At 39.7% G+C, this 13,834-nt stretch overlaps 1 protein-coding gene across 1 annotated transcript; it reads left to right on the top strand.

Moving 5' to 3' along the window:
- Window positions 1–1,995: 1,995 nt before the first annotated feature.
- Window positions 1,996–11,948, top strand: LOC100584127 (olfactory receptor 1P1-like). The gene is given in 3 exon segments (XM_030799802.1): window positions 1,996–2,091; window positions 10,885–11,656; window positions 11,659–11,948. Coding segments are annotated over 3 exon segments (1,158 nt in total).
- Window positions 11,949–13,834: the final 1,886 nt, after the last annotated feature.

Here is a 13,834-nt window from a genome sequence, read left to right as displayed (position 1 = left end):
TGGACTCTTGGGCTCTTGTGTTTGACCACAGCAAGTTGATTCCTTCTCATTTTCTAGGTGAACTCAAAGCTCTCTACCCTCAAAGCAGATCTCCGGCAAGAGGCAAGAACAGGCGACCTTTCTTTTACTAACAGTATGACATTCACTCATTCAACAAATATTAACTGAGTATAAACTGTATGCCAGGAACCCTGTAAGTATCTGGGGGTAGAGATTGCACATAAAAGCCTGGATGCAAGGGATGGATGGATGGATGGATAGATAGACAGACAGACACAAGGGAGATATATATATATATATATATATGTGTGTGTGTGTGTGTGTTTGTGTGTATGTATATGTGTGTGTGTATATATATATACATATGTATATATACACACACGTATATATACACATATATACGTGTATATATACACACATATATATACGTATATATATACACACACACACACACACACATATATATATGAGTGCAGGCTATATATTTTTTCTCAGCTTTGGTAACCACAGGCTAAAAATAGAAATTGAAAAAAAAATCACAGCAGCAACAATGACAACAAAATCTATGAAACACTTAAGAATAAATGCAACAAGTAAAACATAAAACCTATAGGAAGAAAATTACAACATTTTATGAAGAAAATCAGCAAGATGTAAAAAATGGGAAAATGTTCCAGGCTGGGAAAAAATGTATCATAAAAATCCTAACTGTCCCCAGACAAAATATAAATACAACACGATTCCGATTAAATTACTAACAAGTCTTAATTATTAAGTCTCAGCTCACATGCCTTTAAGTCAGAGTCCTTTCGCGACTTCTTTGTGTAGAGAAGCCACCCTCACATACAGGTCAGGCTCAGTCATATCCTGTGCTTGCCAACGTCATGGCACTCGGCATGTTGCAATTATCTTGGTTAGGTTTACTTGTTCACTATCTTTTCCTCTATGGAAGTAGGTTTCTTTTCAGCTTGTTCATCACTGTTTCTTCATTGTCTCAAACAGTAGTAGAGGCAAGCTAGAACCACAGTGTAGCGTGTTGTAGCAGAGAGATGCATAGCATGTCACAGGAGCAGAGGACACTAATGTATTCTAGACACTGGAGGGGTATTTCATTTGGTTTTGTTGGTGAGAACAGGCTTTCTAGAGGATGTTACACCAGAGCTGAGGCCAAAGCGTGCACCCTCAGAGCACTAAGTGGCTCAGAGTGGCTGGAATAGAGGAGGAGAGGGTAAGGCAGCATTTGCACAGATAGAAAGAGGAAATCACACGTTGTTAGAATCGTGTTTTGAAAAACACTTAACACAGGTAAATGCACTATATTTGTCAATGCCTTATAATTGTCAATGCATTTAAAATATTTCAGCATGAAAATGTAAATTTTAAAAACCTACATAGGTACAGATAATATCAATACTCCAGAAGTGATCGTCTATTTTGTAGAGTAAAAACTTGAGATTTCGTCAAAAGTTTCATGTGAAAGCAAAAAGAGATAAAAATAATGAGAAAAAAATGAATAGACTGGTAGCTTAATAACACAGGTAAATGCATTATAATTGTAAATGTGTGTAAATAATATATTTTACACAGGGAAAATATAGTATTAACTGAAAAGGGTTTTAAAAACACATCCTAATTTAAAAACACATATTAAACACATTAGTGTTAAAAAGTGCCTGGACTTCCAGTGTCACAGGGTAAAATGGAAGCTTCTTCAAGGTGCAGTAGGTCGCTCTGCTGAGGGGGAGCTCCCCATGGCTGTAGTCCCTAAGCAGGCAAAGCGCCTCTTCAGATGCTTGCGAGAGGATTCTTGAATTGACAGAAAAGATGAACTAGGAGCTGTGAAACAGCACCTCTAATTCCAATGCTAATTCTTTTAACAAAAGGGAGAAATGAGGGATTATAGGTAAGAAAATACCTTGAGGAGTTACAGGTAAGTTGTCATAAGAAAAAGACAGACTCCCCTCACTGGTGGGGAAGTCAGGGAAGCTCAGAGTCATGGGTGAGGTTCATCTAGATACAGTGCAGGGGAGAGAAGAGGATGGAATCGGCTGTGCTCTACATGCAGCCAGCAACAGACAGAAGGAGAGAAAGGTGAGTGGGGATGAGGAATTGTGTGAACAGCTGGGAGAGGGAGGCTTGGGTCCCATGGGCTGGACAGAAACACCAGGCTGCCAGTGATCTCTGAAGGCCCATGTCCTCTCCACTGGAGCAAAGACTCAGGCACTGGGATGGATGCCTGGCTCTACCAGACCCAAGAATGCAGGCTCAGAGCAAGACCCTCATCCACCCCGGGGAAAGGAGCATTCCCAGTACAGTAAAACTGAGCACAGCGTGTTCCTGCCAAAGCCTCCCTGCTGAGGCTGGGATGGGTTTGCTGGGAGGAGGATGTTAGAGGGAAGGGAACTTGTCCAACTAGTTATGATTCCTCTTATAGACTTTTAGTCTATAACAATGGCTTTTCAGCATTTCCATGGGTGATTATGTTTCTCCTGTATTTAACCAGCCTTGCATTCCTGGAACCAATCCCACGTGATGAAGATGTAATATTTTTTGTTTTTTGTTTTGTTTTGAAACACAGTCTAGCTCTGTCACCCAGGCTGGAGTGCAGTGGCACCGTCTTGGCTCACTGCAACCTCTACTTCCCAGGTTCAAGCAATTCTCCTGCCTCAGCCTCCCAAGTAGCTGGGATTACAGGTGCCCGCCACCGCACCTGGCTAATTTTTGTATTTTTAGTAGACACGGGTTTTCACCATGTTGGCCAGGCTGGTCTTCAACGCCTGACCTCAGGTGATCTGCCTGCCTCAACCTCCCAAAGTGCTGGGATTCCAGGTGTGAGCCACCATGCCCAGCCTAGATGTAGTGTTCTTCTAGCGTTTTGTTAGCTTGTGCTTATGTTTTGAGTTTTGCATCAATACTCACAAGTGAGATTCTTCTGTGGTTTTAATTTTGTGCAATACTTATCAATATTATACCTACTTTATAAAAGTATTTTGGAAGATTTTTCTTCTGTTTCTAGAGTTGGAACAGAAAAAGAGATTTCCGTTTAAATGCCTAGGCAAATCTCCTGTGACACTAAGTCATCCTGGCACTTTTTTAGAGGGTAGGTCCTTGACAGACTAGACTGTATTTTTGCTGTCAATTGTTTTCCACTTTCTCTGAAAAAGGATTATACACTCCCATTCTTTGCCTGGACATGATGTGTGCCAGTTCCAAGCAAAAGCTTTAAGAGCCATTGTGGTCCTGTAAGTTCTCTACTTTTTTCTCTTTTTCTCTAAGAATGGCATTCTTAGAGCATCCAAAAAAGCATATCCCAGGAATGCAAGGCTGGTTAAATACAGGAAGTAAAGAAATGTCCCAAGACGAAGACACATGAAGCAATGCTAACCAAAAGTACACACAACTTGCAGGTCATATAAGTGAGCAAATAAATCTTTGCTTTTTTAAGCCACTGGGATTTGAGGGTAGTTTCTATCACAGTATTAACAAGACAAAAATGATTAATACATTTTTTTTCTTTGTGGAATATGATCAGCTTAGACTTTTTATCCCTTCCAGGGTTATTTTTGGTACATTGCAGTTCATCTAGGGTTACTCATTTATTCTTATGGACTTTTGCAAAACAGTCTTGTGATTTTAAAAAGTTTCTTTTTCAGTGTGTACGTTCCTTTTCATTACTTGTCTATTCGTGTTCTCTCTCTCTCTCTCTCCCCACATCCCCTTGTTTAGGTTAGCAAGTGGCTTATCTCTTTTATTGACTTTTTCAAAGAAATTGTTTAACAAAAAATTAACAGCTTTATTGAGATACAGCTCACATACCATATAATTCACCCATTCACAAGGTACAGTTCAGTGGCTTTTACAGTTCACTGTCTTTTACTGTATTCAGAGTTGTGCAACAATCATTTCAGTCAAATTTAGAACATTTTCATCACTCCAAAAAGAAACCCCCACAGCTCCTTAATGACCCACACTTGCCCATCTCTCCCAGCCCCTGGCAGACAGTCATCTCCTTTCTGCCTCTATGGATTCTCCAATTCTGGGTCTTTCATATAAATAGATTCATACGATATGCAGTCCCCTGTGACTGGCTTCTTTCACCGAGCGTCATGTTTTCCAGGGTCATCCACGTGGAAGTATGTGTCAGTTCGTCATTCCTTGTTGCCCTACTATTCCACTCTACAGCTATGCACTTTTTACATTTTATTTATCCATTCGCCAGTTGGTGTTTGGGTTGTTTTGGTTTTTGTCTATCATGAATAATGCTGCTGTGAACATATGTGTAAAATGTCTGTGTGGATGTTTGTTTTCATTTCTCTTGTATATACCTAGGGGTGGAATTGCTGGGTCATACAGTAATCTCTGTTTAACCTTGTGAATAATTACCAAACTGTTTTCCAGTGAAGTGCACCCTTTTACATTCCCACCAGCAGTGTATGAGGGTTCCAATTTCTCTACATCCTTGATAATGCATGTTATTACCTGACTTACTGACTCCAGCCATCCTAGAGGGTGGCAAGTGGTATCTCGTTATTGTTTTTTTTTTTTTCAGGTGAAACAATTTTATTTCATATTTGTAAAACCACAAGGACACTACTTTATTCATATAAAAAGGTAAGTACAGATACCTCTGCTTTCTAGAAAATGATCACGTAGACCCTCACAAAGAAAAATGCATCCTATTACATGGTTTCAGTGAGGTTACTTGGAAAAAACTCGTATCGGAACTGATTTCTAAATCATACCATTGTTGTCTTTTCCATTATTGAGTTGTATTTGTTTTCTATATTCTAGATAGAAATTCCTTATCTGCTTATGGAATAGGAAAAAATAAAATTTCCTGTTATGTGAGAAGTGAGCTATTCCATAAGCTGTCTTCTCACTTTCTTAATAGTGTGCTTTGAAGCACAAGTGTTCTAAATTCTGATGATGTGCAATTTGTCTGCTTTTCATTTTGTTGTGTGCTTTTGGCGTTATATTTAACAAACTATTGCCTTATCCAAGGTCACAATGATTTATGCCTGTATTTCCTTTTCTGACTTTTATAACTCTAGCTCTTACATAGGTCTTTAATCCATTTTGAGTTAAGTTTGTGTATTAGCTGAGGTTAGGCGTTCCAATTCATCCTTTTGCAGTAGTCCCAAAACGATTTATTGAAAAGACCAAAGAACTGTTGTTTTTTTAACTTTGTGTTCTGGTTTCTAACTCAATTTTTGCTTTAAATATTTTTTCTTCTTCCTTTCAATTTATTTTTGTGAGATGCTTAATTTATATGTTTTATTCTTTATTGTCATTCATATAAGTATTTAAGGCAGTGAATTTTTTTATTATGGTGTTAACAATATTTATTCTATAGATTCTGATATGTGGTATTATTATTGCTATCGTTTTCTAACAATTCTGGAATTTAGATCTTTATATCTCTTTTGGACCCTAGAGTTATTTAATGAAGATATTGAAACATTTTTTTCCAGGTTAAAAGACCATTTTTATTTTTTGGTTTTGTAATGAATTTCTATTTTTATTGCACCTTTGTCAGCGATCATTAGTTGAATTACTGCTACTTTTTGGAATTCGTTTGAGGGTTTGTTGTAGCTCTATAAACTCTTTAAAAAATGTTCTATAGGAACTTGACAGTGTATTCACTACCATTATTAAAACATACTGATACACACAAATGCACACATATACTCATGCACATATTATTTTGATATTTTCTTTTTTTGTTTTTGGGACGGAGTCTTGCTCTGTTGCCCAGGCTGGAGTGCAGTAGTGCGATCTCAGCTCACTGCAAGCTCTGCCTCCCGGGTTCACGCCATTCTCCGTCCTCAGCCTCCCGAGTAGCTGGGACTACAGGCTCCAGCCACCAGGCCTGGCTAATTTTTTGTATTTTTAGTAGAGGCAGGGTTTCACCATGTTAGCCAGAATGGTCTCAATCTCCTGACCTCGTGATCCGCTCACCTTAGCCTCCCAAAGTACTGGGATTACAAGTGTAAGCCACCACTCCCAGCCTTGTTTGATATTTTCTATCCTTCCTTTTTAATCACTTGATCTGCCTTGGACTGACAAAACCTTCTCTTTTTATTAATGTGTTTGTTTCTTCGTGTATCTTTTATAGTTTCTACATTAGGAAAATTTCTGTTTTATGTAATACCAAGATATTATAGATTTATTATACTTTAAGTTCTGGGATACATGTGCAGAATGTGCAGGTTTGTTACATAGGTATACACATGCCATGGTGGTTTGCTGCACCTATCAACCCATCATCTACATTAGGTATTTCTCTTAATGCTATCCCTCCCCTGGCCCCCCACCCCTCAACAGGCCCTAGTGTGTGATGTTCCCCTCCCTGTGTCCCTGTGTTCTCACTGTTCAACTCCCACTTGTGAGTGAGAACATGTGGTGTTTGGTTTTCTGTTCCTGTGTTAGTTTGCTGAGAATGATGGTTTCCAGCTTCATCCATGTCCCTGCAAAGGACATGAACTCATCCTTTTTTATGGCTGCATAGTATTCCATGGTGTTTATGTGTCACATTTTCTTTATCCAGTCTATCATTGATGGGCATTTGGGTTGGTTCCAAGTCTCTGCTATTGTGAATAGTGCTGCAATAAACATACATGTGCATGTGTCTTTATAGTGGAATGATTTATAATCCTTTGGGTATATACCCAGTAATGAGATTGCTGGGTCAAATGGTATTTCTGGTTCTAGATCCTTGAGGAATCACCACACTGTCTTCCACAATGGTTGAACGAAGCCAAACTAAGCTTCATAAATATTATAGATTTTTAAAAACAATTTTATTTTGATTGTAGGTTTAGTTTTGTCCTCCTGAATTCTGTTTTTTCAATATAAGGATCATGCTGTTTTGGTCACATTAGCCTCCTATGTCTTTGCCTATCATTTCATTTTCAATCATTCTGAATTACTTTATTTTAGCAATTTATCTTATATACAGAATAGAGTTGGGTTTTGCTTTGAGAGTCAGTTTGAAGGATTTTTTTAAAAGGTTCATTAAGCTCATTTACATTTATTAACACAACTGATGTGTTAGGCCTAGGTGTGCCATACGACTATGTTTAGTGTGTAGTCTGTCATTCTCTCATATATGCTAATATGTAATAATATATAATATATATGCTATATAATATATAATATATGCCAATATAATACCTTTAGTCTCTTCTTTCTTTAGATAGTATCTTTTGTTCCTTATTATATACAATGAAATTAACTTAACTTTATTCTCCCGTCTCCTACCTCTTTTTCCCCATTCAATATTACTATTTTTTCAAGAATATTCTTTATCCTCTTAGACAAGCTTAAGCTTCTACTATTTGACTTATTTGCTTTATATGATATTCCTTTTCTCCTAAATGTTCCTAAGAGATAATGAGAAACTTATACTTCCTACTTTCCTTTTCCCACTTATTGGTTATTTCCATATTATGAGCATATATTGCATTTAGGTATTATCTTGTCACCTTTAGCCCCACATTCTGATCCTAGTTTAGTTCTGCAGTAAATCTATATTCAATGCTTTTCACTTGCATTTTTGCTAAGATTATTCCAACATTTTCCTGATTATATGAACCGCATCTTCTAGTAGAAACCCCAGAAAGAGCCATGGGAACAATAATCCCTGAGTTTCTTTATGTTCAGACCCTTTGCTTGTAGCCCTTATACTTGAAGTACAGACTGGTTGCTATAAAACTCCTGGCTCATCTTTATATTTCTGAGTTTCTTGTAAGTGTTGTTTCCTGGTATAGAAAGTTGCTATCAAGACTGATGTCAACCTGATTTTTTTTGGTCGGGGAGGAGGAACTGGTTACCTGAAGGATTCTTTATTTTAAAGGTCTAACAATTTTACTAAGATATTTTTTGGAATTTACTATTTTATATCCATTTTCCAAGATACATGACTTTTCGATATGTAGATTAAAGTCTTATTTCTGGGAAGTTCATTTTAAATTAATTTTTAATCTTCTATTCTGAAATTTACTTTTTTCTTTGGGATTCTGGTTATAATATACTGAATCTTCTTGGTCAGTCTTCTAGACCTATTTAACTCTTTAACCCCGTTCTTTATTTTTGTTTCTTTTGCTTTTCTGATTTCTAGCCTTTAGGTCCTTTATAATGATTTCTGTATTGTTTATTTTTAAAAACTCTTTGTAACTTATTCTTCATCGAATAAGTAGCTTTTGCTTTCTTTCCAGACTTCTCTCAGTTCCTATTTCACACCTTCTTGTGGTCAGGCATATTTTCTCTGAGTTTTCTGATTTCCTCTTTGTAGTATTCTTTCACAATTAGTTTCATGACTTTGAAAATTCTTGAAGACATGTTGTATTGGAATTTTTCTCAATAGAGACAACTTCCTAGTGAGTTCTCTCGTGATAAAAAGCTTGACTTTTCAGGGGTTCCTTTTTTTATATTTCTCTATAGGTCCAGCAATTTAGTCATTAGTTATGATTCACATTTGAACAATTTGCCTTTTTTCAGTACCAGAGATTTAGCAAGATTAGGGTAACTTGCCCAGATTCTCCATTCAAGGACTCCTTCCGTTGCTACAAAGATGAAGGTTGCTTTATCGCATGAGGCTTCTGTGTACAAGTGCCTCACCTTTCCTCTTCACCTTTCTTCAGCATGACTTCTTGCCCTGTTTCCTCAGATCTACACATAACAACTATCCCTCAGGGTCACGCCCTCTGATTCTAGGCATGATTGTCAGCTAAGGATTTATAGATTCTGATACTCCCCATCACTCCCTGCCCTACTCACCTACTTTGCTACTTGGCCTTTGCTTTCAGCATTGATGGGGATGATTCATGGTGTTTTCTTCCACTCATTTCCAAGGTTTCTTTTTAATGTGAGATGTTTCTGACTCTCAGTTTCAGTGAAAGTATATGTATCTAAGCTTATATTGCCCCTCGTCACTTTGCATAGTTCTCAAGGGAGACATAAGAAAATCAGGATCTAGAAAATCACTGTTGAGTCCCAAATACATAATTCAGATATAAATGGTTCTATGCACCCTTTTCTTAATGTAGTTCCCTTTGTACCCTTTTTATTCTTTCTTCAGATATGTACTTGTCGAAAAGGATACCAAAAGCTTCTGAAAGTTTTATCTGTGACTTTATCAAATTATGTTTTAGAACTTCCCCCTTTCACAGAATCCTCAAAGCCATCGCCCCCGGTCAACAGTTAACACTTCACTCCATTCAGCCCAGGGGTGTTTATGCAGATAAAATATACAGAATGCACTCCTTCTCTGGGTAAAGAAAGACAGTCAAGGTATATGTACAGAGGGGTGAGAAGACTGATAAACGTTTGCAGAATTGAACTGAATTAAATTGACCCAAACTCACGTTTGACTCCGTGTTTTAAAATTCTCAGCCTTTAGAAGAATAAATTCAGGAAAGGAAGATAAGCCCTAAGAAAGTAGAAAAGTAGAAACTTTAATCTTTTAATAGCATTCATTTCTGTATATTCAAGACACCACTACAGCTACTGTGCGGAAGACATGGCATGTTAAAGAATCTATCATTAATACGGGGGCACAAAAATGTCCAAGTGCTGATGAAAAAGATGTGTAGTCAAAATATTGTGGAAGCTTGGTGCAGGAACAACCTTTTTCTTATAGAAGGACCGTGAATTGTTAAGTAGTAGGTGGCGTTTGTGTGGAAATGTGTGGAATTTTACCAGTCAGAGATGGAGAGAAAAGTCACCCCCCCGTAGTGGCTGTACTCATTAGGGGACCTTTACTCCCTGTTGCTGATTTCTTTCTTCCTTCCTTTTTCTCACTTTGTGGCCCAGGCTGGCATGAGTGGGGCAATCTTGGCTCAGTACGGACCTCCGCCTCCCCAGTTCAAGCGATTCTCCTGCCTCAGCCTCCCGAGTAGCTGCGATTACAGGCACCTGCCACCACACCAGGCTAATTTTTTTGTATTTTTAGTAGAGACGGGGTTTCACCATATTGCCCATAGCTGGGATTACAGGTGCCTGCCACCACACCCGGCTAATTTTTTTGTATTTTTTAGGAGAGACGGGATTTCACCATGTTGCCCAGGCTATTCTCGAACTCCTGACCTCAAGTGATCTGCCCACCCAGGCCTCCCAAAGTGCTGTATTTCAGGCCTGAGTCAGCGTACCCGGCCTATTGCTGATGTTTCTATCCATATGAAGGCCTCTTCCATCAGAACAGCCCTAGCTGCTTCTCCAGTCGTAACCCTGGGTTGAGTTACCTAAATGCTGAGTTTTGGCCTTCAGCGTCTCTTTCAGGACACATTCTGTCCTGTTCTGTTCTGTTTGAGATTCTGGAGACGAGAGAATATGATTTTTTCTTTGGAGTTTCACTGACACCTCAAAAAGTAACCTGTATATAGTGGGTCTTTACTAAATAGTTGATTGTTGAATTGTTTTCCAGAAGAATAAATAATATGAAATTGCACCTTCAGAGAATATTGAGTTTGGGGCTTGATTAATCAGAACAGGTACAGTCTTGGGGTCTGAGAGTGGTTTGAAAGCGGGTGAATGGCTGGAAAAATAAGATTTCAACAGAAGCAGTTATATCTAGCCCATTAGATCGAAAATTCCCTGAGGTTAAGGGTTATCACTGTCTTATTTACCTAGCACTGTGCCAGGTCCAGAGTCAGTAATTAATATCTGTAAAATTAATGAATGAAAGCGTCTTTTAACTCTTCTGAGAATACAACTAAAGAAATTTGGGATGGAAAAGAGTGTAGAAAAACAAACGAGAAATGTATTTTAATTACCTTACATCGTATCTCCCACACTTTCTAGCACAGTGTATTTCAATAAAAATTTACAGTACACGTAGTAGATGGCCAATAAAACCACACTGTCTTTCTTTCTTCTTCCTTCAAGCCCAGAGAACAGCATGCTCACCAGTCTAAAGTAAAACATTTTTACAGAATTCTAGTGGGGCTTACTCAAGATTTTTTTCCTCTGACCTGTGAGCTCCTGGAAGGAGGGAATCAGACTAGCACCTTGGAGTTCCTCCTCTGGGGGCTCTCAGACCAGCCACAGCAGCAACACATCCTCTTCCTGCTGTGTCTGTGGATGTGCGTGGTCACTGTGGCTGGGAACCTGCTCACTGTCCTGGCCACTGGCACCGACACACACCTCCGCACCCCCATGTACTTCTTCCTTGCCAGCTTGTCGTGTGCAGACATCTTTTTCACCTCCACCACTGTGCCCAAGGCCCTGGTGAACATCCACACCCAGAGCACGTCCGTTTCCTACGCAGGATGCTTGGCACAGCGCTACTTCTTCTTGACTTTTGGGGACATGGACATCTTTCTCCTGGCTACAATGGCCTATGACCGCTACGTGGCCATTCGCCACCCGTTCCACTATATGACGATCATGAGCCTCCACCGCTGTGCCCTCCTGATGACCGCCTGCTGGACCCTCACGAGTCTTGTCGCCATGACTCACACCTTCCTCATATTCCGGCTTTCCTTCTGCTCTAAGATCATTCCTGACTTCTTCTGTGATTTGGGATCGCTGATGAAGGTGTCTTGCTCTGACGCCCAGGTCAGTGAGCTTGTGCCCCTCTTCCTAGGGGGAGCAGTCATTTTAATTCCTTTTATGCTCATCCTGGTCTCTTATATCCGCATCACTTCAGCCATCCTCAGGGCCCCTCTGCCCAGGGAAGGCGTAAGGCCTTCTCTACCTGCGGCTCTCACCTCATTGTTGTTGCTCTGTTTTTCGAGGTGGTGATCAGGGCTTATCTGTGCCCCTCATTTTCTTCCTCCAACTCAGTAGAGGGGGATACAGCGGCTGCTGTCATGTACACCGTGGTGACTCCCCTGCTGAACCCCTTTATTTACAGCCTGCGGAACAAGGACATGAAGGCTGCGGTGGTTAGACTTCTCGAGGGTAGAGTCTCCTTCTCACAGGGCCAGCGACTTCTGCTGAGAAACTGAGGGTGTTCTCCATCCCCTCCAGTGAGGGGCTTGACAGAAATTTCTACCTCAAGTGTCTAATTTCTGAATCCCACATATCCCTTATCAGCACTCCCCCCTCCCTGAATGCCCACTGCAAGTTTGGTGTTATAAAGGAAAGTCAAGATTTTGCTTTGTGCCTAATCTGTTAAGAGCTCCTTATTTGCTCATTTAACTTATTAATAATTTTTCACAAGGAGGCGTGACTTTTGCAATGCTTTTAATTCTAAAAGCCTGTGTAGCCTTTTATATGCTAGTTTATTAAAACTTAATGAGGTCATGGAAAGTGGGCTAATAACAATATTAGCAATAAAGTCAATATCAGATGGCAAAGACTACAACTTTAAGTGAATAAGTATGTTTTCCTACAAAAATAGGAAATTACACAAATACTTATTGTCTCAAGGTTATGAATCAAAAATATTTGCAGCTATTAAAACAAAGCTCTCAGCAATATAGGAGTGATCTATGTTCTCTTAGTAAAAAGATTTACAATTTGTAATGGGAAGATAGAAATAAATGTAAGTTATATATTATGGTAACTAGTGTGTAGTTCTTTTTTTTTTTTTTTGAGATCAAAAATTAGCTGGACATGGTAGTGGGCGCCTGTAGTCCCAGCTACTGAGGAGGCTGAGGCAGGAGAATTGTTTGAACCTGGGAGGCAGGGGTTGCAGTGAGCCGAGATTGTGCCACTGCACTCCAGCCTGGGTGACAGAGCGAGACTCTGTCAATAAAATAAAATAAACATTAAAAAAACACATTCATTTGCTAAATGCTTGCCTGCCCCATCCTACCTCCACCAAAGCTTGCAGCTCCAACTTACTTTTAACCTTCTACGTTGCTCACAGTTCCCACATCCACATTTGCTTACCCAGCTGCTATTTCAAATTTATCCTGTTCAAGATTGAATTTGCAGAACGCACTCCACATTGCCCTGGCATCAGCTAGTTCCCTAAGCAACCACATTTTCATTGATACATGACTCTTGTCCATTCATTTATGTCAAATGCATGAAATGTCTACTATTCTATACAGTTTAGTTCAACCTTCTTTTACTGATCTCTACATTATGCCTGGCATTGTGCAAGATCCAGAGGATGCAGGAATACAGAGTAATGTCCCTACCCTCAAGACTCTCTCAGTCTTGCAGAGAATGGATAGTTAAGCAAAATGTGCAAAGGGTCAATCCTAAAAAGAATACAAAGACCAAAATAGTGCAGAAACTGGAGTGGTTACCTGTGGGGTGGAAGATGTCAGGAGGAGGAGATGCTTAAGCAGGTGCTAGAGCAGGTCTTACCAGGTTGACAAGAACTGAAGGAAAAAAATTCAGTCTGGAAAAGCAGAATGAAGAAAGCATATTTGGTGAAAAGGAACAATCAGTATGCAGGACAGAGACAAAATTTTTGTGTACTCTAGAAACATACCAACTGCAAGGGCACTGCTAGAGTAGAAAGTGGAGATCAGGCAAGCCTGAGAGTCCACTGGGGCTGAAGCATCCTGGGCCTTGACCGCCTGGCCATAAACTTGAGCTATTCTGGGGGAAACGGGGAGCCTCAGCTACCGTAGGGAAAATACATGATAAATTTATGAGAAAGCATGCTTCGTGCTCAGGCAGAGGTAGACACCTTACCTCGGCTTTCCTGGTGCGTTCCTGCGGTCGTTCTTGGAGCACAAGCTCACAGTGGGAGTCTCCACAGGCTGCTCTGTCCGTCCGAGTGGGAGCTGCCAGTTAGTCCTGCCTCCTATCCACCGTTTCTCCTACACTCCCCGAATCCCATAAGTTTTGCAAAGTTGTATCTTCACTTTCATCTATCTTTTGTTTCTGTTGCTTCTTTGATTCATTGGTTACTTTGGAGGATGGTGTTTGA

This window comes from Nomascus leucogenys, chromosome 19 (assembly GCF_006542625.1).
Source record: "Nomascus leucogenys isolate Asia chromosome 19, Asia_NLE_v1, whole genome shotgun sequence".
Lineage (NCBI taxonomy): Eukaryota > Metazoa > Chordata > Mammalia > Primates > Hylobatidae > Nomascus > Nomascus leucogenys.
The sequence above is the reverse complement of the archived record's forward strand: the minus strand, read 5'-3'. Positions and strand labels throughout refer to the sequence as shown.